The sequence below is a fragment of the Meriones unguiculatus genome, chromosome 21 (genome assembly GCF_030254825.1).
Source record: "Meriones unguiculatus strain TT.TT164.6M chromosome 21, Bangor_MerUng_6.1, whole genome shotgun sequence".
Lineage (NCBI taxonomy): Eukaryota > Metazoa > Chordata > Mammalia > Rodentia > Muridae > Meriones > Meriones unguiculatus.
The window spans coordinates 49,966,340-49,993,939 of record NC_083368.1 but is presented as its reverse complement, the minus strand read 5'-3'; the positions used below and the strand labels follow the sequence as shown (position 1 = coordinate 49,993,939).

The window sequence follows — 27,600 nt, the reverse complement described above, 5'->3', positions numbered from 1 at the left end:
TTTTACTAAATTATTTTTAAGTTGATTTTACTCCTTCAGCTTCTATAATTAATCTTATAAATAAAAACTGCTAAACTTTTCAAATTATAAATGAGAGCCAGTTAGAGTAGCGTACATGTGAACTGGCATTCCAGTGCCACCAGGCAATGAGCCTGCTGACATCTAACTTGTGGCCACGTGAGACTCTGGAAAAGTTAATTTACCAACTGTGTTCCTTTTTTTGTAATTTGTAGTTTGCTGGTGAACTGGATCTTTGGGGCAGAGTAAAAGACCCACTTTTTAGCACTTTGAGGGCAAGCACTCCCAGCCTCGCTGATTTCGAGCGACCAATGTGACCTCGCTGCGTGTGGGGCTGGCGAGGAATGAGAACAGATTGGCTTCCATAGCCAGCTTGCTCATATCTATGCTTGCCAGGATCCCATCATGCCAATTCAAACAGAACCTTAGTGTGAAGCAGAACGAAGCTTTAAATGTCACGGGGACAACCTTGGTTAAGTTATCTGCAGGTTTCTTGGCGAGTAACTTCCAGGTTGGAAAACGGGGGGGGGGGGGTAAAAACTGTAGAAGATCAACCATACTCAGAGAATGGAAAATGTGCCCAGCGCTTTCAATCACATGAATGCACATATAGAGAAGAGAAGGATGGTAGATGGCTTTCAGATCTTAGGATGTTTTTAAAATACTTGGGTAAGTTTAAGAATTCATGTGAATGAATTAAGCCTCCTATAATCCGAATACTATGTAAATGCATTTTAAAGGTAAGGGAATCTCAGTGGCCTTCTTAAAAACCACAATGCTACAATGATCTCTCAAGACCGCTTTCTTTTATAACCACTTTCAGCATGACTGATATTTTCTGCTTCCTTCCAACTTTTGCTCTGGATGGTCCCTGAGGAGTACTATGAGGTGAGGTGGGGTCAGGTGTATTATGGAACCACAAGAACTTGTGAGAGCACGTTTTAGAAACCATTCATGCATTTCACTACGCTGTTTCGAGGTCAGCAAAAGAAGCCGGTGGAGTAACTTGGTCTGCTACTAGATGGGGGACAAACCACAGGTTTGTGAATGAGTGTCTGATTTGTGGTGTGGGAAGAGGCCTTAGCGTTCACAGTGGCATGGAAGACCGAAGTCCTATTGCCATTAACTTGTTCATTCATTCATTTCATTCTTTAAACACTTACTGAGCGTACATGTTGTTCTGTTTGTTGTTTTGTTTTTGCCATCAGAGCAGTGCACAGGATCAATGTCCAATTCCACTACTCTCTGATAAGAATAAGGATTGCACTGGGTCCTCTGAGGTGGGAGAGGAATAGCTCCAAGCTCTGTCCTCAGGGTCAGCTCAGACCTAGATTTGTAGTGGTGACAGTGAACACATCTGCATTATTGCCCGTTTCTGTCTCCTCTTCCTTCTTTGTTTGTTGGGTGTTCCTTTTTTAATGAGATAGCTTCGGGCTGTGGCTGCTCTCTGAGTCTGTAGGTACCACCTACATCTTGGTTTCTCCTCTGTTGACCATCTTTGGCCTCCCAGGCTTCGTTCTCATTATAACTTCACCACCCACAGCAAGCTTCTAGACCTTGATCTCTCTAGCCCCAGACACAGCTTCTCCATTGCTAAAAATAAAACGTGCTCTCTACTCCCAGAGGTCCATCACTCACAGCTAATATGCATCTGCTGTTTCTCAAGTGGTTTATCCCCTGGCCTCCTCCCTGAGCTCCCCCTGCCCTAGCCAGCTCCTATGGATCCTGGTTCTGCAACCTCAGGAACTCAGCCCCCTTTTCTGTTCTTATCTGATTGTTCTTGTACAAGCTCTCAGGACACAGAAATTTGTTCCTCTACTATTGCCTGCTCTAACCCAGTGTAGTTCGGTTAAACCAGTACAATCATGATTACTTTACTCTTGTTATGCTCTAAGAGTCTGATAGTCTCCCTGATGGGTAGTGACGTTTTACAGACGTCTGGAACTTGCATGAAGCCCTTCTGGAGCCAAGCCTTCATCTGCCATTTTTAGCTTTCTTACCTACTTTATGATTCTCTAGTTAAGGTGTATTTTCTCATTTCTGGACATCTTTTTCTTCTTTTCCTTTCCCCTGCTTTTATTCTTGCTGTCTCTTTAAGAATTTTTAAAAATACTTTTGTCTAGCTACTACCACCCCATCAAGACTTATCTGAAATGTTATCTGCAGCAATCATAAAGAAAGCGATGAGAAAAGCTCTAGGTAATATTTCTAAGATGCCTCTCCTGCCAGACGCTATAGCATGTTACCTGATGATTGTTATATGAAGATTCTTGAATGAATTGATCAACTTTATCCTCCCCACGACTCTAATGAGATAGGTGCTATTACTGTCAGATAATTAAGATGAGGAATAGAGACTACAGAGATGTTAAGTGACTTCACTGCTTCTTCTACATTGCTATTAATAAAGAATCTGCTGCTCAGACCCCAGCAACTCAGTTCGGATAACTTAGATTTTGTAATTTTACTATATAAACACTGACTTTTCCTGAGTTCCTTGTAATGTGTGCTGCAGCACGTAAAACATTTTAAATGTGATGGCTGACCTCAAACACACCAGCAATGGTCTGTGACAAGTAAATGTTAAATAAAGCTCGGAGAACTTAGTAACCAGCCCAAGGTCAGTAAAGGGTGAGGACAATGGCTGTGATTCAAGCAGACCTCAGTGATTCTGATTGCCAAGGACAATTCTCCATGGGCCTTTTCTCCAACTTGGAGTTTCGATGAGTTTCCCTACTTATAAATTTATTATGTAATCAGCCAAAACTACCATACTTAGAGCAGCCATTCACCTTTCCCATCATTTTAATAAGTGTTTATTAAATGCAGCTTAATGAGGTAGAATGGTGAGAGAGAGTAACCAGCACATTAGACTATGATGGTCCCTGAGAAAGAGGGAGAGTAGATGGATGGGCTTGGCTATTGGGAAGGTTTAGATTACGAAGAAGAGGGCTTGGTTAAGGGGGAGTCAAGTTGGTGCAGAATGTGACACTGTTAGGTCTTGGGTAAATATTTGTGAAGCAATCCTCACGGCTCCCTATTTCATTCTTCTTTGCCTTTTATCCTTTGGGGGAAAAAAAGGAGGACCATTTCCTTTTATTTTAGACATAAATTAAGTATGCAAGATGGGTTTTTCCAATTTGTCTATTTCAGTGTTAAGATTTATAAGCCAGATTAGTGTAAAAAAATCTATTTTAGCTTTGCTTTATTGTTTCAAAAACAGTTATTTTTGAGAGCAAATGTTTTGAAAATAGTACTTTTGGTGGGACTGCAGTGCCATTCAAGTAAAGTAAAAGTGTCATTATCCAATGGTCCAGTGTAAAATAAAATATAGGGTCTCCTTCCAAACAGATCCCTATAGCCAAGCTCCTCCTGCCATACTCTGCCCCCAAGAAAGACACTAAAACAAACTGAAAAAAAAAATTGTCTATAAGCAAACTGACTACCTCTAAGAACTATAGATGAATGATCATTTATATGATCCCTGTATTGAATTATTGCCTTATAGATACAAAGAGCTAAAACACCCCCATTTAAGGTGTCCAAATAAGACACCCAATATCCAACTAAATTTTAGATAAATAATGGATAATGCTTTTATGTGAGTATCTCATGTGCAAAGTTAAGACTATACATATACCAACAATATTATGTGATAGTTAAATGAGCATTCTATTCTTTTCATGAGTCTGGCCACCCCACTCCCATTAGATATGATTTACCCCTCCTTTATATCTGGTGCTGGAGATAAAACCCAGGGCCTTGTATATGTCATACATGACAAACCCAGCCCTAGATTTGATCTTATTAAGTATGAAGCTGTCATAGAATAACTTTGTATATATGTGTATATATGTATATTTTGTTTTACAAAAGATTTATCTTTATGTGTCTGAGTGTTTGATGCCAGGTACATATGTGTGTGTGCCTGGTGCCTGCAAAGGTAAGAAGAGGGCATTGGACCTCGTGGAACTGGAGTTACAATCAGTTGTGAAGCCTCTAATGTGGGTGTTTGTAACCAAACCTAGGTCTTCTGTAAGAGCGGCAAGGGCTCTTAACCACGGAGTTATCTCTCCAGCTCCGGGAACGTATATTTCTATGAACAGACTAAGAGTAATTAAATTCTAATTACAATTAGGACATTTACATTTTCTCATAGGTCAGAAATAATTGGGAAAAGAAACTTGGACATGCAGTGATTTTCAAAGTAATTTCACTAGCACAAATTCCTTCAATCTTTCAAAGAGAAATTGAGGCTAAATGGAAATTGGTTTTAAGCTTTAGATAGGTACTCCCCAAGGCTTTAGTGGTAGACTAAATGAAATTCATTTGTTATTGCAGTTCTGCTCAGCTATTAAGGCTGGCATTAGCAATGCTGTGCTAGCTCAGGGGGAATGTAAACAGGCTTACAGACACACACTTACAGGGTCGACAGCCACTGAATGTGACTATCAGGTCATCATTTGCCGGAATGGAAGGCTAAAGTTTCTGCTCCCCTGTCAGCACATGACAGGCACTCAGGGGCTGGTCAGAAACTGCTGGGAGACAGGTGGAGGACTTGAGGATTCTCTTAAAGAAGGTTATTTTTCAGCTTATTCATTCCAGATAATTTGCATAAGACAATTGAGTTTGTTGAAGCATTTCCAACACTTCCTTTGAATACGCAGTGATTGAACCAGCTCTGAACAGTTTCTGTCTTGGATATCAAAGGAATCTTCAACAATCTTGAGAGTTTCCTTTCCACAATGGCTCTGTTTAAAGCCACACAGTACAGATGGTCAGGGGTGGCCCAGGCCTTTAACCTCAGCACTTGGGAGGCAGAGGCAACTGGATCTGTGCGTTTGAGTCCAGCCTGAACTAGAGAGTGAGTTCCAGGACAGCCAGGGCTACAAAGAATCATAACATAAAACCAATAAATCTTTATGTAGTAATATGTTTTCTACAAACTCTTGGTTTAAATTTTTCTCTTAGGTAGCTCCATATTTTATAATTACGAAGCTATTCATAAGTTATCAAGTGAAAATGAACTAAACTATTAGCTAGATTTTTTTTTTAACTGGTTTAGAATTTTGGGTAGAGAACCTAACAATTTTAGCTGTAAACTGAGGTCCCCTGTGTAGTTTCCCACACGGTCAGCATCCAGCAAGTTTTACTCTTGCCTTCTCAGAAAATATCCATGATGATTAGCTTTGGATAGGCTAGTTATAGAAGAGGAAAAGTAGCATGCCTGAAGGCACACAGCTGGCGGGGGCGCTGTGATTAGCATTCAGATACGATCTGTGTGCAAAGCCATGTGCGTTTCACTGCAACGGGCCATTACTGTACATCCGATGGGTCACACTGGCCCGTGCTTCTTTACTGCCTAGCTATCCATTATTATTACTCCTTCCCACCTCATCTTTTAAAAATATCTATTTATATTCCACTGAGACTTTTTTAAACTGCTGTTACTCTCTCTAATCCTGCCAGAGGAGCACACAGGTTCTTCTCTTTCTTTCACCTTCCCGTTGTCCTGTTCTCTCCCTTTCCTCCTTAATCACAGGCACCAAGTTTGCACCCTGTGATAGGCATTCCAGAGACAAAGGTGGAAGGGGCAGGAAGATAGAATTTGACAATACAAACATATTAAATTTATAAATAAATTAGTGTGGGAATCTGGAATCAGGCACAAAAGAGACCTCAAATTTTGTTCAAAGTGTGTGTGTGTGTGGGGGGGTGAGTTTCCTGGGTATTGAAAATGCATTGGAACCTTTCTGGTGGAGAGGCGAAGGAGGGGAGAGCTGTGTGGGCAGGAGAATCATGGCCCGTGGCAGGTGGGGGCATTGAGAACGACGTGCAGAACTGAGAGACTAAGATCAAGTAAGTGGGTTGTGAAGTCTTTGCAGGAATGCCTATGCTTCTATGCCTGTAGATTCTGGAGAAAGGGCTCTGGGGAGTATTTCCAGTATGGGATGGAAAGACTCACATTCAGAGCAGGAGACAGTAAGAGGCCTGGTCATGTGTTTATGTGTGTACAAGGACCGGTGGCCTTGTTCTCTGACTATTTCTATTCCTTAAGCAGTGGTGGTGTCTCTGTCTGTAGTTATGTCCCAGGGAACTGTGTAAGCAGACACATTTCAAAGTAAAGGTAGTGCCAGAGACCAGGCCCAAGAAAAGTGCCCGAGACTCACCGCCTTGGTGTGGGGCCTTTGGGAGAAGACCGTGAGTGCTCATGGCTGGCCCTTTTGATTTCTTCAGAGATTGAAGAGTGAATGGCTCTAGCTTTGGACTGACCTGCGCACTATTGAAATGTGTTCTATCATAACAAGCACATAGGACCTCGCTGCATACCGCTTCCTAACAGCTTTGAGAGATAAATCCACACCCGTTGATGCAGTGACTGCTCTGAGGGTATGCACAGTTTAAAGCTGTGTCTGTGCGGTATCATGTCATCACCCTGGCTCTGAATGCTGCTCACCACTGCTGCTCCATGTACCTGTCTGTGCAGAAGAAGGCAGCAGTTGTGAAATCCTTGTCCTATCTCATCTGCTTGTATGTTGTTTATTTTCTGAGTAACAACTTGCAAACATCAAGTGGTAGATACTTATTTAAAATCACGCAGCTCTTTAAATGACTCAAGAGAAACTGCCTGTATTACACAGAGTCTTAAAATGAGGACAAATAGTGAAGATAAAACATGAAAAAATTAAGTTCTGTAAATCAATGAAGAAACTAACTTTCAGATAAACTGATTAGATTAAGTGTGTAATGGCTAATGATTATTTAGTAATGTATAATGTAATGGCCAATTAATTACTAGTAATATTATGAATGCAAAACCATTTAGAAATTTAATTTTTAAAGATTGAAATCCATATGCCTTTATTCCTTGTCAAATAAAAAGAGGTAACAGGCCCTGGTTGTATGTTTGTGTGTTAAGATGCATTTTAGCAGCTCCAATGACAAGAGTAATTTGTTTGCATTTTATTTTGATGTGGAAATAATATAGTTGTACCCCTCTATGAAAGCAACACATAGAATTACTGTAAAAAAATGGCTCTTCTTTTATTTTTTTTAGATTGTCATTATTTCTGTTTTGAAACTTTAGAGCTTGGGAACTACAAATTAGCTTAAAATGATTGCATCCCTGAAGATGCTGTAGAATTTAAGAATTATTTCTAATTAAGTGAGACTGAATAATCCCAGGCCCTTTCCCAGGTAACACTCTTTTAAAAACATCTCACAATTTTAAGTTCTATTTTAGGCTTTTGTGCTGCGGAGTTTGAAAGCATGGACCAAAAACTTAATGGAACAATTTGACGCTCACCTTTCATAATTAAAATGGTTTAATTCCATAAACTTCTTTTGTGTGACTGAAAGCACTTTGGAAGAATGCTGAGGAACAATTGTCTTGTTCCAGGGAGGGTGTTTAGTAAAGGCACGAAAGAACGCGCCTGAGGTAAGACCTGAGGACTGAGGACAAAGGCAGGTCCTGGGAGGGAGGAGTGGGCAGGGCCAGAGCAGTGCCCACCAGGCCCCTGCAGGGAACAGAGAAACTGAAATGACAGAGCAAGTCCAGTCAGATAAGAAGGTCCCGGCGGCTAGGAGCGGGGCACCTGTGCGATGCACAGTAGCTGTGTGCTAAGTCTAGCTGAGGTGAGTTGTGGGGCTGATTGGGTTGAAGACTGCCAGTCCCGAACGTCACACGTAGGACGGGCATTCAGGGTTTTAAACTACAGAGTGACGCCTTTGGCTCACCCCTAGGGCATATCCCTGGCAGCAGTGTGCGTTCATAGTTACTTTGGGGTCTTTTGCTCAGCAACCTGGAGGAAAGTGACTATGAAGGGGCGGGGGGCTCCTGTTTATAGATCCCCTTTTAATGATAGGAGAGTTTCTTCAGTGCTCTCCAGATGCGTTTGTTCTTAAAGGGACCCACTGTAAAGAGAATTGTAGCAGTCTGAGTTAGCCATCAAGCTAAACTGACACCAGGCAACTTCCCCCTGGGCTAAGATGGTTTGTGGAGACAAGCTAGCACCTGGAGACATGGTGGGATGGTACAAGGTAGTTATGCGATATGCTTTTGGATTTTTCTAGCCTCGAGGAAAACAGTGCCATAGACAGCAGGGCAGCATGGTACAAACCTGTAAGCCTGGCACTCATGAAGCCAAGGGAGATAGATTTCAAACTTGAGTCTAGGCTGTGAAACAAAAGGAGAATCCCCACCAACGAAAAGTTTCTTCTAGCTGTTAATGTGCGTGAAGGATTGGGGCAGAACCGTTTAACTCGCCTGAGATTGGATGCTTTGACTTGACGATAAAGTATATGCTTTACCAAGTCATCGTGTGTTTGTTCATGAATGCAGGCCTGGAATGCTCTTTACCTTCCAGCTTTGTTCTATGAAAATATCTGCAACAAAGTGCATTCCTTTGAAGTTGTTTTGAAAGTCATGTGGTTCAGTTCATATTCTTCGTACTCTCATCTAGACCAATGATTCTCACCCTTCCTAATGCAATTCCTCGTGTTGAGATGACTCCCATTCATAAAATTATTCCATCTCTCCTTTGTAACTATAGTTTTAGCTACTGAATCATGATGTAAATATCTGATATGCAGGATAGCTGGGATGTGACCACAGAGGGGGTCACGACCCACAGGTTGAGAACCTCTAATCTAGACTGAGCTATTGCTCTTTTGGTAACTTGAGATTTCCTGATTTTGCATTCACACATGCTTTTCCTCCTTTGTAGAGTTCCCAAGTGTTGCTTTCCTTTATTATTGTTGCTATTGTAGTATGCGTGTGTGTCTGTGTACAAACAAGAATTAGATTGAATAGCCTAACTGAAATTAAAGGTAAAACAATGTGTGTGAGGTTCTGAAGTCATTGGCGAGCTTGAAAGTTGGCTTTTCGTACTTTAATGTTTTCCTTTCCAAAATTATCTCTCCAGACTTCCACTTTCATCTGTTATTAGAATTATTGTCATGGTGATGCCCACCGTCATAGATGCCTGCCACTTTGTCCTTTGGGAAGGGCTGATGCCTTTGGTTGGGTTTGCATGAAATCATGCTCTGGATTGCAGAGGCTATCATTGTTTGGCTCTGTGGCATAGGTAATATTTAAGGCAACTTTCCATTTGCATGTCCGTGCACAGGTTCTGGGAACAAGGACCCCTGTCTCCCATTCTGAGGAATGGCCCAATAATCTGTAGCTGTTGCCTCTTCAGAGACCAGGAACAGCCTGTAAATTATCTGAGATCTGGCTGAGCTTGCAGACTTGAGCTGACCTAGCTTACAAGGGAACAGAAGCCGTATACATGGTGACCTCTCTAGCGTGTCCGACTGTTTTATTGCCTCACCCTTAATGCCTTCCCTCTCATGATATAGCTCATTGACTCCCCTCCCCCCCCAGGAACTTATATCACTCAGCCAGACTCACAAAGCCTGGCAGAGCACATTTCTCTGATGAGCTGTTGAAATACCGTATGATGCACACGCTTACTGATTTGAGGCCCACCAACAGCTTTGATAAAGACGTTGGCTCAGCGAAGACCAGTGAAAATAAAATTGCAGAGGGAGGAGTACACTTTTGGAATGGTCTTCTATACATTTTCAGACATCAAGCGTGGATGTGGGGCCATGCCAATATCCACCTGCACTTGGATTTCTGCCCACAACGAGTAGTTACGAGACATAAGGGATGTTTATTCTAGCTTTTTCCAAAATTAGATTAACCTCGCTCTGTTTATGGTTGTTCAAACAGGGGACATTTCTTTGAGAAATATGTAGGACAACTTTAGACTTCACTGATGTGCCTGAAGAATGCCCCATGCCTGTGTCCACTGTCACGCCATGCTGAGAACTGGCTAAACAGAGGCTGTGTGTATATGTGTGTTTTAAGTAGAAAGTATTCTTGGGCTGTTAGCATTTCATTCCCTGCAAATTCCTAACAGAAGGGCAAGCCGTTCCATTATCTTGTACAAATATTTGGCACAGGAGTTCCCTTATTTACTAACTATAAGTAATATAATATTTTTAAACCTCCAGTCGCTGAGGGAGGAAAAATAAGCAACTGACATAAAGGTACTTAGCACTGAAAGCTTGCAGAGTTCAGTATTTGACAGGGGAGAGACTGGAGTTTATCATTTATCATTTAGCGAACACTTTTTGTTTGTTCAAAGACTTGTTATGTAACAGGGAGAGAGTCAAAGGGTCTGTGTTTTTAAAATATTAAAATGTCTAGTAAAGCGTGTTGTATTTTGAAACTGACTTTATTTGGGAGAACTGTGTGCATTTTCCTAGATAAGCAATTCAGCCAGTTCTTTGTGGCTTTAAATTATGTCAAATATTATGTATGAAAAAAAACCCTCACTGGCTGGCTTTAAATTAACAGAGTGGTAAACTTAACCAAATTTTATAGTGTTGATAACTTATACTTTTTTTTTTTTTAACTAGGAAGCATCCTCATAGGGTTTGGCGATACTTTCAAATTATTTATTTTCTCACAAAATATATGTAAACATTACAATTCCGTTTTGTTGATTAAAAATCTTTTCTTTTCAATTTGTATTTGTGAGAGAACCAGAATAGATAACAACTACGTTATTTTTGGATGTTGTATGTAGGGGTTAGATTTCATTTGTAGTATCTACCACATCGTCCTTACAACAGAATTGGATGAAATACTATTAACTTTTACACAGAGCATACTTTCACTAACAGTAACTGCTGCAATAAAAACATTCATTTTCTACATTTCTCAGTGTCCTACTAGATTTAGCCTTGCTTTTTTTTTTTTTTTTCAAACATTTATTTTGTAAATCTAGTAGATGGTCAAAAGTTAGAAACAAAAATATTTAGAAAGTCAGCTCCCCTAAAAAGAAAACTATTTAAAATATTTTATATTAGAAAGTTTTTTAAAAAATATTTTTAGTAGTAAAGTAAAAATATAAAAAGAAATAAAATTGCTTTCTTTTGTCAGTTTACAGAACTTTTTGGGTATTCATCTGTCTAGTTCTTTCTTATAAAGCTTTAGATATGTAAGTAAAAATGAATTAATTTTACTGTCACAAAGAATCTAATCTAGCTAAAGTTGAAAATTTTCAAAGGGAAATAATGCAAAACTGCTTTTTGGTAAGATTTGTCAGTGATCTAACAGGGCAATTAAAGTTTTATCTTTAACTAGCCAGAGTGTAACAAAGGGAAAATACAATTATTTTTTGTCATTAAAAATTATTGGTAGTCTTTTATTTTTCTGTAGCTGGAAAGGTATAAGATAGATACACAGGGCTTTTGGGGGGAGGGATTCCTCCCCAGTTTAAAGGCAAGAAGGACTTTTTATGAACATATATAAACGTGTGTGTGTGTGTGTGTGTGTGTGTGTGTGTGTGAGTTTGTGTGTGTGTGGTCAGAAGTCAGTAAAAGTTACTAAGGAAAGCTCCCAATGTTTGGCTCTCTCATGTACTTGCATGTGTGTAAGTAAATTATATTAATATATGTAAATCCCTGACATAATACATGATTTGTACATGTATGTACATGCTAATCTTCATCTATGTGTAGATATTTGTTTATAAATATACTTGATTTTTGCCTCCATTTTGATACATATGATTTGATTATACCCGTATGTGGATATATTTCTTCAGTAAATAAATTCAGGTTCTCAGGATAAAGTCACCTTCATTATAGTATCTTTTATTTTTTCATTAGAGCATCTTAAGCTTCACTGTTTTGTTATTGAAATGAACTATTGTGGCAGATAAGCTAACCTAGACTTACTTAGGTAGAATGTACATTGACATTAAGGAACAATATTTCAGAATACACCTTGATGTCCAGTCAAGCCCGTAAACCACACTGAAGCACATAATTTGTGTGTTTTGCTAAGCCATTCCTATTTTGAACTACTGAAAGCACGCTGATTGAAAGGAAGATAATCCTGCAGCATTGTGAAGAAGTTTCTGCATGCCCTTCCCAGCATTTGACTCTCACAGCCCCGAAGTATCGTTCAGTGTTCTGGAATGATTTCCTTTAAAATTAATTCATCAACGTAAAACACATCTAAAGCTTTCTGGTTTCCAAGTCTTCTCTTCTTAGCCCTGAGGCTGCGGGGGGGAGATGGCTGCTTTAAATCCTTGTCCACCCTTCTAGGCGACTGCTCCATAGACATAATTTAAAGAGTTAATTTAGTGCTAAAAGCCTTATGAAATATAGAAGCCCTTCACCCTTGCCTTTTTCCACTCCCAAAGGCAACTGCTATCAATTGTACCTCAGCAGATTCCCTTGTCATTTACCATATCTGTAAAGCACATTTTTATGTAACGTTTCTCACTCATCCAAGCTTAGTTTTAAGTACCATCCATCGACTTTGAACGCCTCGTTTTGTCTTTGACCACCATTGCTTTATTTCCTTTCCTTAGCCTAGAGCTATCGCAGTTTTTGTTAGTTCAATGTTTCTGTGTTTGTAACTATGGAAAATCTATTCACAACTGGGCGTGAATATAAAACAGTGCATTTATGCTTTCTTTCTGAAATACTGTTTTTGTTAGAATTAATAACTTGGTTTGTTATTATAATCTTATATAATCATAACTCTGTCAAACATTGTTTTTCTTCACATATCGAGATACATTGGACAATTCAGTTTCTTTCGCAGATCTCTCAGGATGTGCTACAACTTTTTCTGTCTAGGTCTATTGAGGCTGTTGCCATCAGGAGACAATTGTTTGCCATTCTGGCATTTCATGTGCCTCCTCTTATTTTGAATACTTTTCCCTGGATTTTACCTCACTCCTGTTTGTTTCTTTCTTATTTTCCAGTCTGCTTTCATGACAGTACACATGAGAGACTTTTTATGCACATGCCTGGACATGGCTCTCCCAATGTATGCACATCTTGGAATGGTCTTTTTGTCAGGATTTTGGAGACCCTTTTCCACTGTTCTTTAGCTTAACATGCTGTGTTTATTTACTTGATAGAGTCATGAAACTCTGAAGGAAAAGTACATAGATTTGACCTTCAGATCTGCTTCTATGGTACCTATTGTCCCCTGGAGTGAGACTATATTAATGTCTCCATAACCTCATCTTCTGGTGGAAATGGGTTAGTTACCCACTTTCATAATATTTGGGGAGGGGATAACACAGGGTCCATTGTTTCCCTAAATAGGTTTTCAGCAAATCTTCTTTTCCAGGGCTAGACACTCCTAGAAGTGTGTTGAGCTGCTAGTACACAGTAGGAATCAAACTGTTCTAAGATCTCCCCCCTCACCATCTATCCTTTAGCCTTTTCAGAATCACTACTAGATTTACTGTTCTGTTCTCTTTGCACTTTGCTAAGTTTGCTTACTGCTGTGTCATTTCACGTTCTGTTTTCCGTGGGATGATACCTTTGTTATTATTTTAGTGACATTTTAAGAGAGAGAACAGACAGGCAGGGCATGTGCTTGATCTGTTTACATTAAGTAGAAATCCTGTGAAGGAGATAGCAGGGAACCAGACCATTTCTATAAATAATTGCTTCTTTAGTAAACTCCAGGATTTGCTTTTGCTTATCTACACATACAAAGGAGCAAAATAATCTTTAAAAGGGGTTGGCCATGAGCACTCCTGCTTTTACTGAGGGACACATTTATCCACAATTCACCAAGGGCTTAAATATATCTGGCCTTCACCGTAGCCTTTTTCCGCTCCTAAATGATGGATGGCACACATTTCCAGTCCTTTTCAGAAACTTCCGGTGGACAAAAGCTAGCCACTGGTGACGCTGCTGTGCTGTGGCCAACCCTCGTTACTTTTAAGTAACACACACATGGATTTCGATGCAAACAAAAAGAAGTTGACTTCCCCCACCTTCCACACCCCCCCTGCTGTAGTTTTCTAAGAAAGATATCTTGAAAAGTTCCGGTTGTATTCTCTCCAAACAGATATTTTGCTAATGATTTTAGTGAATGGTCTTTGGAATTACATTCTGCTGTGGGATGACACTCACAGTGTCTAAAGGATGAACAATTTGTTTTTGACACGGCCATCCGCTCATCATAATGACATAATGACAGCAGTGCCTATGCTGGCCACGTGCCAGGAGGTGAACCTAGATATTTTAAACATAATGTGTGTCCTAATACAGTGTATTATGTGATTAGTGATGGCTACCATTTAGGGGGTGGTTAGAATGCAAGGGTACCTTATGTCATTGAATCCCGAGTACGCCACTGCTAAGCAATCCTCACTTTATGAAATAAGAAACTGAGTCTTGCTGGTGTGACAAAAAACATCAAGCTATTAGTTAAATTAGTCAGAACTTGAAGTCAGGTCTATTAGGTAAAGGCCTATAACATTTTCAAAAAAGGGAACAATGCAACTCTTGATGTGTATTGCATGTCCTATTACCAGAAAATCAGAACCTATTACTAGATGCTTTTTAAAAATTACAATATTTTGAGGGTAAAACTGGTATGTGTAACACAAATTTTAGTGTAGTTAGAATAGAGGGCCTTAACTATTTTAAGCAACCTTTCATTGAAAAAGTAACTAAAATGGTAATGAAAATAATTATATTTGAGTTCCCCTATAAAAGATTGCAATTTCTTTCTTTCTTTTCTTTTCTTTGATTATTTCTTTAAAATGCTTAGTTACTAGTAGCCCAAAAAGATGGGAAGGGACACAGTGTCCCCTTCTTTAACTGTGTAAATGGTCTTAAATGTTTCCAGGCACACAGGATTGTCAGAGTGTAGTCTACAAAAACAGATGTACATAAAACAGAGAGGCAGCATTTAAAATACAAATGTGTAGACAGACATCAAGGGAGTCAGACGTTAACAAGAAACGCAAGGTTCAAATTAGGTAGAAGAAACCGAAGGAAACGCTGAAATTGGCCTTTCGAGTTTGCAAACCGGTCATTATTTCCACTGACATTTATTGAGTACCTGCTGTGTGACAGGTACTGCTTAGGCGCTGGGAATAAAATGATGTTTAAGAATAAGATCCTGCCAGCTGGAACTGATGGTCTGGCTATTGACTGACACTGCAATTTGTGGAGAAGCCAAACAACTGGTTTAAGTCTCTGGGGCTTAAAATACACGAGACAAGGAAACCTGAATATGCAGAGCCAAGGCGAAGAGTCCTATGGACAGGAGCAAAAGATGAAGTCCCGAGAGATACCGTGTCCCATTGCGACAATAAAGGTTGTATGGAGGGAAGAGAGGACCAGTTGGTATTGCACTGGGTTCCACAAAGTAGTACAGCCAGCTCATCAGATAAACCACAGGCGCTGGGAAGTTAGGAAGACAGTCATACCAAGTGGGAGGCTGCATGCATGCTCCTCCGCCGTGTGGACGGACAGGGGGTGACCGTGAAGTGTGGTAATTCCACGCTTAATGTAGGATTTTCACTTACTGTAGTAGAACTGGGCCTGTTGCTTAGTTCCTTAGCTAGCTTCATTCTGTTGAAGATGTGATCACCGTCATACATCAAGATGCCTCAAACTCAGCTCCTAGTTGACCTAGTGATTGATTGCTTCTCTGCACAGCAATCAGTAGGCAACGGTCTTGATCTCCACGAAGAGAAAAGCGAAGGGTGGGTACAGTTCTCCTGTGTGCTGCAGGGATGGATTTGACATGCGGAGTGCTCCCGGAGTTAGGTGACTGAATGCTTCAGTTTGGAGTAGTAATAACAGAGTAAGAATAACAGATAGGGACCTGTAGCATCTTTTGTAAAAATGTTTACTTGAATTAAATTACACATATTTTTTACTTAGAGAAAGATTGAAGATGTAAGAGGGAATAATTTCAACTTCAAGTGCAATTAAGTCCAATTCCCTGAGTGTTAATGGGATAAAGGTAGCATGATTGTTTCACGTGGGACAACCACTTTAGTTTTACAGAGTCAAAAGAATGGTCAAGTCATATGGAATTTACTATGTCGTATGGTCAACAGTTTTGAGTTTTGAAATGATAGGACGTTTTGATATATATGCTTTACATATTCATGTCTGTTGATGCTTAAGTAATGGTAATGACAGCTTACCAAAAATGGTCCTTTTAAGTAACTAGAGTGTCTGGAGAGATGGCTCAGCTGTCAGGGGTACTTGCTGTCCTCAAGGAGGATCGGGGGTTCAGTTCTCTGGACTAGGTGACTCACAACTATCTAGAACCCCTATTCCAGGGGAATTTATACACTCTTCAAATGGCCTCCGTAGGCATACGCTCAAGTGCACACAAAAAATACATAAAATAATAAAAATATAGTGAAACTGTACCTGATAGCATACTTCTTGTCAGACGCCTGTGGTGTGCATCTATAGGCCTGGTAGCTCCTCATGTATTAGTCATATCACATTCATCTGAGCACGTGTGTATGGCCAGGTCCTGGGGCCTTTCCCAAACTCACCAGTGATTCCAGAAAGCAGGGGACGGGAATGATAAACCAGCTGGCATTTCAAAGGATATAAGCTCAATGCAGAAAGGCTCCTTTTCCCATTCAGCACATGGAGTTTCCTCCCCGTCCATATGTCTCCTTAGTGATATCTCACTTTTTGAGAACTGCTTTGGTTTTTACTGTGATCAGTTTTCAAGAGCTCAGGTTAAGGCTTTATGGAGCAAAGGTATTCCATAGTGTAATTTTTCTCTGGAGTCTCATGCCTCCTGGCATCTTTTCTTATCGAAGGTAAGAACATTGGTTAAGCAGAAAATGACTGAACTTTATCTACTGTTATCTTTGTAACACAATAGTAAACACATTTTTCATGTTGAAATATCTCTTAAGCATTAAAGAGAGCTCAAAAAGAAACTGTTGTGGAGTACCTCGTTCACCTGATTTCTTCTAGCTGGCCTTTCAAGGATGAAAATTTTCATTTCAGCCCCAGAAATAACACTAGATAGAAGATCTTAGTCTTGAAGCATCTGCATCCGGATTAAATGGGCTGGAAGCAGAAGTGCCTGGTGCATTGGGAAACCCTTAGCAAATACTACTTTATATTTTGACCCATTTCTGTTTCTAAACAATACTACTTAGAGATTGTGCAGTTGTACTTCTTGTTTTAATGAAAGAAAAATGAAGGAAGCAAGTTAAAAATACTAGCGGTGACTTCCATTCTTAAGACAGAAGGAAAATTTCACAGAAATAGAAAACTGTAATTTTCTACATCTTTGACTGCTCTTCTGTTATTGACACACTTTGAACAAAGACTCTAAAAAATGTCTTTGAAAGCCAACAGTCCAGTGCCAGTCAATTTCCTTCTCTTTCTCCTTTCCCATCCTAGTTTAGCAGTCCTTTATGTAAATCTCATGACCTTGCTTTTCCTGTAGATAAAACAACCAGAAATGTTTTCATAGTGTGCATCAGATCATGTCAGCAGTTAATGGTTTCATCACACTTAGAATAAAATGCAAACTCCTTTCCCCAACCCATTGTGCCTCAAAACACTGTCTGGCACCTGCTCTACGGACCCAGCCACGTCTGCGTCCTGGTTACCCTCAGTTTTGATTATTAACTCACTCACCTGCAATGTCGCTTTGCATTTGGTGCCCCCTCTTCTGAGACTGCTTTCTCTGGAATGCCAGCAGTTTTGCTTCCTCTCAAAGATCACGTTTATTAAGGCGTTCTTTTAAGATTACAGCCCACACGAGCCCCACCCACTGTCATTGCATTCTGCTTAGCTTTTACCTGTTATTTTGTGTGACAGGTATTTATCAGGCACCAAGTGATGAAGGACGGGTTTAGGTGTTTGCTCTTTATGCAGCTTTGATTGTAAGTAAGAAGGTGATCTAAGGTACCATCATCTGGTGTTACTACCCAGTGCCATATTGTGCAGGAAGTAGACAATTCATGGGCCCCGTTTTGTCCTATTCCTGCTGGAATCAGTGGAGGGAAGCCCACTCTTCCTCTCATTTTCACTACTTGCTTCAGTAAGGTTTCCTCTGCCCATGGGGAGTGGCAAGGAGAACACACAGACCTATGCTGCAAAGATCTAGTCCATGAAATCCATCAGGCACATTAAGTCACACGACCTACCTTTTGCACCCATTTCCTCACGTGTGAAATGGGATCATACCGCGTTAGAAGGCTCTTGACGAAAGTCTGAGCTTGATTTATATAAAGCACTATTCAAAAGTTACGGTTTCTGATGAAAGAATCATTTCCAGTTCCAGTCTCAGGTGTCCGAGTTCTGAAGTTAGCACTTCCAATGGAATGTGTTTCTATAGTTTTCAAATAACGCGTGTGCCTTCGCCATCCTTCCACGGGAGAGTTAGTCCTTCCTAGTTCTTGCCTTTGGGGAGATACGTCTTTCCTGGTGGTACAGTGCCTTTTGCTGTATTGTTGGAAGGTATTGTTTCCCACTTGTTTGCAAAGCTACCACCTAAATTCAGGTCTCCACCTCAAACCCCCTCTTTGCTGTCTTCCAAGCTTTCCAACTCACCCTCCAGCCCTTTCCTTTCCAACTAATTATTGTCGGACATTACTTAACCCACACATTTCTTTTCCTTATTCAGAAATATTGAGAGATGCCACCCCTTTGCCTACGTGACACATTTAAAATACTGGTGTCCGCATGATTTGGCTTCAGTTTACCTCTCAGTTTCAGCCTGGCATTTCTCTTCTGGGTGTGTGTGTGCTTGTGTTCCTTGGTGCTCTGCTGGACCACCTACCTTCCTCTCTGTGTTTGTTATATCATTTTCATCTGCACAAGCTTCTCTGTTCTCCGTGTTGTAAGTCTGCTTCTTGTTCAGGATCCTGTATATTCTCTATTTCACAGAAATACTGGCTCTTTGTTTGCATTTCCGTTTTCAATATTGCATTCAATTTTGTTACCTGTTTTCATTTGCATACCTTCTAAGAGCTCTTCCCACAGTGGAAACCCACTGTTCATTTAAAGTTAGCATGCGTAGTAGAAATTTTGTTTTATATTTCCTTTTTTATAAATGTAAAGAGGCATCCTCCTCTTTACCCAGAAGAAAGTGAAAAAATGTACAAGGCAGACTTCATCTCATTTATTCTAAGAGGAACTAAGTATAATTTCTGAAAGGACTTGATTAGCGTTATTAAATTATATCGTATGTTATTACTTCGTGCAATAAAACCATTGGCATTTACAGAAGATTTATCCCAGCAGCTGACTAATAACAAAACAACAGCTCATTTAGGTAGTCCTGAAGGTTATCTGTATGGGGTAGGGGAGGGGGAAGACCAGCCTTGGGAAACTCTCCTTGTGATCCCTGAAGAGGGGCCCTGTGTTCTTATCATAGAGAACCACAACCCTGAGTCACACTTGCCTCATCTGGCTTCACGCTAACGGCTCCTTCTGTCTCCCTGCAGTACTTCGGAACTTTGCTCGTCATCTTCTGTGTAGAACTGGCTTGTGGTGTGTGGACATACGAGCAGGAGGTTATGGTGAGTTCCCAGTGGCAAAGAATCAAAGTGTGGAGTGACATCCAGGTTGGCCTTCCTGTCAGACTCTGGAGAGTGACTGTGGCACGTGGCAGTTCCACATTACCTGATAACAGTGAACTATCCTAATACTTATGAAAAAGTCACATACATACATGCATATATATATTTTTTCCTAAAGCGCATTTCCAATTCATAATTTAAAATCTTTATCTTGGGGTACTTTGCTAGATCTTTAATTCCATAGATGTCTTGAACATAGACATCATGGACTGCAGCTAGTCTAGGATAACTTCTGAGTTAATAGCGAGGAAGATTAGCATTGCCCTTCTTGCCACAGGACCTCCTTTAATCCCTGCCCTTGCTGACAACAGCAGAAAATAGCAAGGCAGAAGCCAGTATCTCCCATTTTGCAACATGTTGAACCACATGGCCCTTTCAGAAGTGCGTTTGGAGAGTTGCTGAGTACTTACCTTGGTGTAAAACCTCACAGCTTGAGATTTGGCTGTTGAAAACAACAGTTCAGCATTTCTGCCTCTTATTCCAGCCACTGAAGCGACTAGAGAAACCTTCGTAGCTTCCTTAGGATGAAAGAGGAGTTTTGCAACTTTTTCTTTTCAACAGTTGCTCTGTCACTTGTCCCCTCTCTTGACTGCACCCCCAGCCCTCCCCCTCCCTTGCCTGTGCTGGCTGTTTCTTAGCTTGCTTTCTTACTTCAGTGGTGAAATTACTACAGTAGTTTCCAGGGTGGAATGTCTTTCTTTGAATGTCTGTGAATGCTGGCTGGTGTCATGCCTCACAGAGGAATTCTGTTTCCACAAAAAGGTGCTTTCCCATGTTCTGCCCTTGGGTGTTCTGGAGAGGCTCACAAGGTGATTCTCTCTTTTTAAAATAATTTGTTTTATTAATTACAATTTATTCATTTTGTATCCCAGCTGTAGCCCCCTCCCTCATCCCTTCCCTCCCTCTTCTCCTCTCATGCTCCTCCCCCAGTCCACTGATAGGGGCTCTCCTCCTCCTCTTCCATCTGACCTCAGCCTATAGTTCTCATCAGGACTGGCTGCATTGTCTTCCTCTGTGGCCTGGTAAGGGGGAGGTGATCAAAGAGCCAGCCACTGAGTTTATGTCAGAGAAAGTCACTAGTTCCCCTTACTAGGGTACCCACTTGGAGACTGAGCTGCCACGGGCTACATCTGTGCAGGGGTCCTGGGTTATTTCCATGCATAGTCCTTGGTTGGAGTATGAGTCTCTGGAAAGACCCCTCTGCCCAGAATTTTGGCTCTGTTGCTCTCCTTGTGGCGCTCCTGTCCCCTACAGGTCTATCTCCCCCTTTCTTTCATGAAATTCTCTGCACTCTGCCCAAAGTTTGGCTATGAGTCTCAGCATCTGCTTTGATACACTGCTAGGTAGAATCTTTCAGAGGCCCTCTATGGTAGGCTCCTGTCCTGTCCCCTGTTTTCTCCTTCTTCCAATATTCATCCCGTTTGCCTTTCAAAATGAGGATTGATCCTCTTACCCAGAGTCCTCCTTCTTGCTTAGCTTCTTTGGGTGTACAGATTTTAGTATGTTTATCCTATATTATATTTATAATATCCACTTATATGTGATATTAAAACAACCCTGTACAACAACAGATCGTCTGGAAGAATATCCATCCCTGATCTCAAGCTGTACTACAGAGCAATAGTAATAAAACTGCATAGAAAGAATACTGGCATGGAAACAGAATAGTGGATCAATGGAGTGGAATAGAAGACCCAGAAATAAACCCACTTACCTATACACACTTGATTTTTGACAAAGATTCCAAAACCATTCAATGGAAAAAAGATAGCATCTTTAACAAATGGTGCTGGTCTAACTGAATGTCTGTATGTAGAAAAATGCAAATCGATCCATATTTATTACCCTTCATAAAACTAAAGTCCAAATGGATCAAAGACCTCAACATAAAACCAGACACACTAAACCTGTTAGAAGAAAAAGTGGGGAAGAGCCTGGAACTCATTGGCACAGGAGACAACTTCCTGAACAGAACACCAAAAGCACAGGCTCTAAGATCAACAATCAATAAATGGGACCTCATGGAACTGCAAAGTTTCTGTAAACCAAAAGACATGGTCAACAGAACAAAATGACAGCCTACAGACTGGGAAAGGATCTTCACCAACCCTATATCTGACAGAGGGCTAATATCCACAATATATAAAGCACTCAAGAACTTAAAAAGTAACAAATCAAGTAATCCAATTAAAAATGGGGTACAGAGCTAAACAGAGAATTCTCAATAGAGGAATACTGAATGGCAGAGAAACACTTAAGAAAATGCTCAATGTCCTTAGTCATCAGGGAAATGCAAATTAAAATGACCCTGAGATTTTGCAAGGTGATTCTTAATCATGTGCTTACTCTGTTACTGACAAAATGTATTCCATTGGAATGAGGGGAAACGATGGGGCCTGGGCACGTGGTGAGTTCCTGGTGAATTTTTAACATTTAAAAATTCCGGAAATCTTAAGAGAAGGTGGTGATTTTGTATTTTTTTTCAGAGATAGGCAGGACTTTAGGCATTGGTGTAATAAAATAGAAGTTATTTTTGCTGTTGGTACAGTTATTAAAGATTCTTCAGCGAATCTGTAGTGCTTTGTGAGCATAGATATTCAGTGGATACTGCAGATGAATGGCAGCTCTGCCTGCTTCAGTTTGCCTGTGGAGGCTGCCGGGCAAACATCCACAGCTCTGTGAAGAAATTCATGATTCCACATATGAGGACGCATGGGAAGAAGACAGACTCTATGGAAGTTGAAGAGTCAGGAAAGGTCCTACGTAGCTCAATATAAAATAAAGTATGTACATGAAAAAAAAAAAAAAAAACTACCATAGAATTGGAGTTGGCTTGCTTTCTTTCAGTCATATTTTTATGTTATTCCTAGAAACTTTGTATGTTAGCGGGGAAAAAAAATAGTCCTGTTGAGAAAAGAGAAACTGAGGGTGGGGATATCCCTTGAAGATCTGGAGACCTAAGGGCTCAGGCTTCTGAGGGTGGATGAGGGAGACTTAAGCAGAGACTCCCAGTGGCAGAGGCCATACAGAGTAAAGAGGGAGGACAACACCAAACTCCCCACAAAAACTTCCACCCAGAATTTATCCTGCCTACAAGACGCGCAGGGATAAAGACAGAGCAGACAGAGCAGAGATTGAGGGGATGCCCACCAGATGTCTGGCCCAACCAAAGACCCACCATATCCGGAGAGAGAGCCAACCCCTGACATTACGAACAATAGATACTCTGCAAAGCTTGAAGACAGGAGCCTGACAGAGTTGTTCTCTGAGAGGCTCCACTCAGCAGTGCCTCAAAACAGATGCTGAGATTCATAGCCAAACTTTGGGTCATGCTTAGGAAGTCTTGTGGAAAAGAGGGAGGAAAGAGAAAATGACCTGGAGGTGACAGGAACTCCACCAAGACCAATAGAGCCAACTAACCAGGGCCCAGAGGGGCTTGCTGAGACTGAAGCATCACCCAAGGACCATGCAGGAACTGGACGTTGGCCCCCTACAAATACATAGCTGATGGGCAACTTAGGCCTCATGTGGGTCCTCTAGTAAGGGAAGTGGGGACTGAATGGAACAAGGACTCACTTGCCAGCTTTTTGATCACATTCCTCTGGTGGGACTACCTTGCCAGGCCACAGTGGAAGAGGACATACTCAGACCTAATGGGACTTGATGAGCTGGGGTGGATGGGAAAGGGAGCTCAGCTTTTCTAAGGAAAAGGGGAGGGTGGAGCTAGGAGGGGAGGAGGGATGGGGCTACAACAAGAATGTAAAGTGAATAAAAAGAAGAAAAAAAAAGTAGTAGGGCTCCGGATTTTTGTTTAAGCATAAGGAGATTTATCCTGTTTTCAGTTTTTAATTATGATCTACATCTCTGAAATGCAAACAACAGCTTTTGGTTGTATTCTAATTGATGATAAAATATTTTTAGAAATGCTTATCTTTCTGTGACTTTATTTATTTACTTATTATTTATTTATTTAATTTAGAGACATGATCTTACTTCATAGCCCAAGCTAACCTAGAACTCACTACCTAATGCAGGCTGCCCTCAAACTCATGGGAATCCTCTTCTTTCAACCATTTAAGTGTTACGGTGTTGTCTGGAGGCACCACAGCCCATCCTTTCTATGATTTTCTAAATGGACTGTAAAGTATATGCCTTACTGATAGATAATAAAAATATGATAAAGCTGTGGGGAGCTTAGAATGAATTAACATTGCCTGTTTGTCAGGGGCTGCTTTGATTTTACGACACATCAGAAAACAAAGGAGTTACATTTGCTCCGTCGCTACCAATGGCTTTGACTCCCGGGGCACTACCTGAATGCACACTGCCATTTCAGCCATGGGCACATGCCATCATTGTTTTGCTTGTGTAAATCTTCCCCATTACATCACCAGGAACGAGGAAGGAAGGCCCTTTTAAAAGTGAGATGTGGAAAGCAGCCTTGCAGAAAAAGAAAAGTCTGTCTGCTGTACAATTTTTATTGCTTCTGTACTAATAACAATGTAAAAGAAAAGTGCCATTAAAGTTTATTATCTGCTAAATTTCGCAGAATCCAGCCTTTACACAGAATGGGCTTTGTGCTCTCAGCTGGTTCATGCAAGCAAGAGCTCGCTGTGTGTTCTGCTTCATGGCTGGAGCCCGGAAGGTGGAGCCAGAACCTCAATGGGCCTCTGTTCTCTTGCCACGTTTGGTTGCAGATTGATGGTGGCCATGTTGAAGAAACAGCCAGTGTTTATTTTGGGATGCAAAAATTTAGAAAAAATTATTCCATTAACTAAGTCAAGAGCCTTGACATCTGTCTGTTCCCTCATTTTTATTGTTTCTGTATGTTCCCCATTCCGTTCTCCAGTTAAAATATCTGTCCATAATATTAACTGTTTCAGAAGATGTATTTCTTGAGAATTTATTTTATTTCCATTCACTATGCCCTAACAGATATGAGATAATAATAATTTATAGTGGGTAGCTTGAACTTTGGCTAGTGTTCTGAACGTTATTAAACCATATGAATGGAATGCATACCCAACCAACTTGCTATCTTTTTTTGTATTTTGTGTTTCCAAGTGATTATTTTTTTAAAAAGAAGAAACCAGCAGCAATCTAGAAAAGAAGTAAAATTGAAGAATTTCTGTGGCCGAGAAAGTTTAAGCTTAGTTCAACTGACATTACTATTATTTTTTCTTTTTTTCTGAGATAGCTCTGGCCATCCTGGAACTTGCTTTGTAGACCAGGATGGCCTTGAACTTATAGAGATCCACCTGTATCGGCCTCTCAGCTGCTATAACTATTCTTAAATAGCACACACACACACACACACACACACACACACACACACACACACACATGCTCAGGTGAGGAGATAAGAGGAGAACTGGTACCCTCCTCCATCAATCTCTGTCTTACTCCTTGGAGATAGCATCTCTCTGAATCTGGAGACTGATCTGCTATGTTGGTACCTGTAAGCTTGTGATCCTCTGGCATCTGCCTTTCTTAACACCTCCTGAAGTGCTGGGATTACAGGCACATGTGGCCATATCCAGGCTTTTTCATTTGATGGATCTGAGCTCAGGTCTTCATGCTGCGCAGCAAATACTCTTATAAACTGAGTCATCTCCCCAGCCTGATATTACTATTTTCGATAAGATTTCAAAATTACCCTGGTCTTAGGTTTTTCAAGACTATGTATGCATCTCCTTTTTCTAGATCCTGGTTCTTGATCCCATGTCATTTTCTAGAATGTCAGGTTTATTTACCTGAGCTGATTCTATAAGAAAGTCTAAACGGAAATAGTGTCTGTCAGCTTTAACACAATCTTTATGTCTTTATGCCTGTGACGTGTGGGTTTTCAGTGTGCTTAAGGCTCTAGGTTTATATATGTGGGTGAGCTTTTGGCCTGGCTGGTTGTGCTTGTGTGTTGACAATTTGCTTCTTTTTTTTTGTCTCCAGGTGCCCGTACAGTGGTCAGATATGGTTACTTTGAAAGCCAGAATGACAAATTATGGCTTACCCAGGTATAGATGGCTTACACATGCTTGGAATTATTTTCAGAGAGAGGTAAGTGCTGCTATTCCTGCGGGTAGAAAGTCTAGACTAAGTGGCAGGTTGTCAAAACAGGTGTTCAAAGCTTCGGTTTTGATCGTTTTTCGGCACTGAAAACTGAAGCCTGCGTACCAGTCATTGTGGTGCGGTTTTTTCCCAGCATGCCTCGAGTCACCCCCTGCTTGTCCTTTCATCTCAGGCGTATCTTTTCATCTTCATCTCCTCTGGTCCACACGCATCGGCTTAGAAGTTGTTTTGCTGAGCTACTCTGAAGTTTCTTATTCATGAGTTATTTAATAAATATCCCAAGTTTTACTTGGATACTTCTCTTTTATGAGAATTTTACTTTTAGAGTTGCCCATGTTTTAAATTTTATTCCAACATTTTGAAAGGTTGTTTCCATTTGGGAATTTAGTTGGCGTGAACATTATGGGCCTGTTTTGTATGTTTGTTTGTTCATTTGTTTTTCTAGTCAAATCCTTGATATCCTTGATTCAAATCCTAGCTCTGCAACTTACTTTGAGTTCATGTAGTGCTATAAGCTTTAGCTTTTACCCCTATGAGGTAGAAACAATACAGATACTCACCTCATGGAGGGTCAGGAAGAGTGAATGAGATCATCAACTTGATCCCATTTTGATTATGCTTATTGGCAGTGATATTACAAACAAGCTTTTTTGTTCCCAAACTGTCTTAACATTTCATTCAAGTATCTCAAATGGGAACTGTTTTCTAGATATTTGAAATTCAAATATTTTGAGATTAATCATTGATTTTGCGTCAAACCAGCTCTCCTAAGCCCTTTTCTTGTGACTGGAGCAGCATTGCTAAAAGACGAAGTATCTCAGATTGCTTTCTTTCTCTTGCTCTGGACCATGTAGCATTGGAGAATGATCGCCTCACTGGATAGTCAGCAACTCACTCTGCTTGGTCTATGCCTGAGGCAGAGGGTCAAGTCTAGGGCAACCTCCAAACCTCAGTTTGTGTCACCAGTGTTGAGATGGTGGAATTATCAGTGTCACACAGATTTCCTGTTATTTCACTGCTTCCTGACTTTGTTTGTTTGTTGCACAATTATACTGCAAACAACACAATGAGAAGACATGCGAAGCATGCTGGGGCATTTTTAGTAAGCTGTGTTCAGGAACTGCCCCTGGTGGAGCTCCCGGAGTCTTTATTTTCTGGAACTGATGATATCAACTGTGATAAGCCAAGTCGAAAATAGTAAAATTGTTTTCCTCCTTATGGGGCTGCACCTTCACGGACAGTTTACGAGTCCTGCAATGCTACGTGCCGCCTTGCCTTTGCTGGGTGTGCTTGCTCTTCTCTCACAATGCCGGTTTGCATGAAACGAGCGGTGAGTGCATGAAAATATCCGAAGACTTTCAAAGCCCTTTCTGTTAGTCTGACAGGAATGCCGCAGGGCAGTGTCACACACAGGGTCACTAGGGATAAGTACGTGTTCACTATTGTGGAGGCTAAAGGTTCAAGATGGCCAAATATTGATGTCTTTTGGAGCCTCTCCCCTTGGCTTGTAGATGGCCTTGTCTTTGTATGTACCCATGCTTAATTTTTCTTTTTTTGTAAGGATGTTATTCATTCTTCATGATGCTGAACTTATTTTGAATTAGTTACTCCTCTAGTGCCTTTCTCACCATAAATGATCTCTTTCTGCGGTAGAGGGGCTAGAATTTTAACATGTAAATTTAGAGGGGGAGAGACAAGTCAGCCTCGGACGCTTTGCTTTTTACAATAGATCAACCTTCAGAACCGCTCATTCACTGATATCCTGGGCATGTACCATAACTGAATGGATCTTGTATAATTCCTAGTGACACTTACTAATATCTTGTCTTAAACCATATTTTTAACATGGTAGTCCTTGTGTAAGCTCTGGAATCACAGGGGCTGCCCTACATTGACCTATGACTTTGGAGAGTCACTTCCCCCATCAAGGGCCTCAGTTTACTTACATGTAAAATAGTGATTCTATGGTATTTTCTAGGGCTTAACGGTGTCAGCTCGGAGAAGAGCTACCTTGAAATGTGCAGTAGTTGTGACAGGTAGTGGTAGAGCACAGGCTCGTGCTGTGATGTGCGGTCCACCTTGAGGAGGTTCG

General features: G+C 40.8%; 1 protein-coding gene across 1 annotated transcript in view; it reads left to right on the top strand.

Annotated features, from left to right (window-relative positions):
• The window catches only part of Tspan12 (tetraspanin 12), a 64,501-nt gene that overhangs the window by 14,314 nt on the left and 22,587 nt on the right, over nucleotides 1-27,600 (top strand). Inside the window, exons 6-7 of the mRNA XM_021656927.2 lie at nucleotides 19,308-19,382; nucleotides 25,389-25,496. Of these exons, the coding sequence (XP_021512602.1) occupies nucleotides 19,308-19,382; nucleotides 25,389-25,496 (183 nt within the window). The remainder of the gene's footprint in view (nucleotides 1-19,307; nucleotides 19,383-25,388; nucleotides 25,497-27,600) is intronic.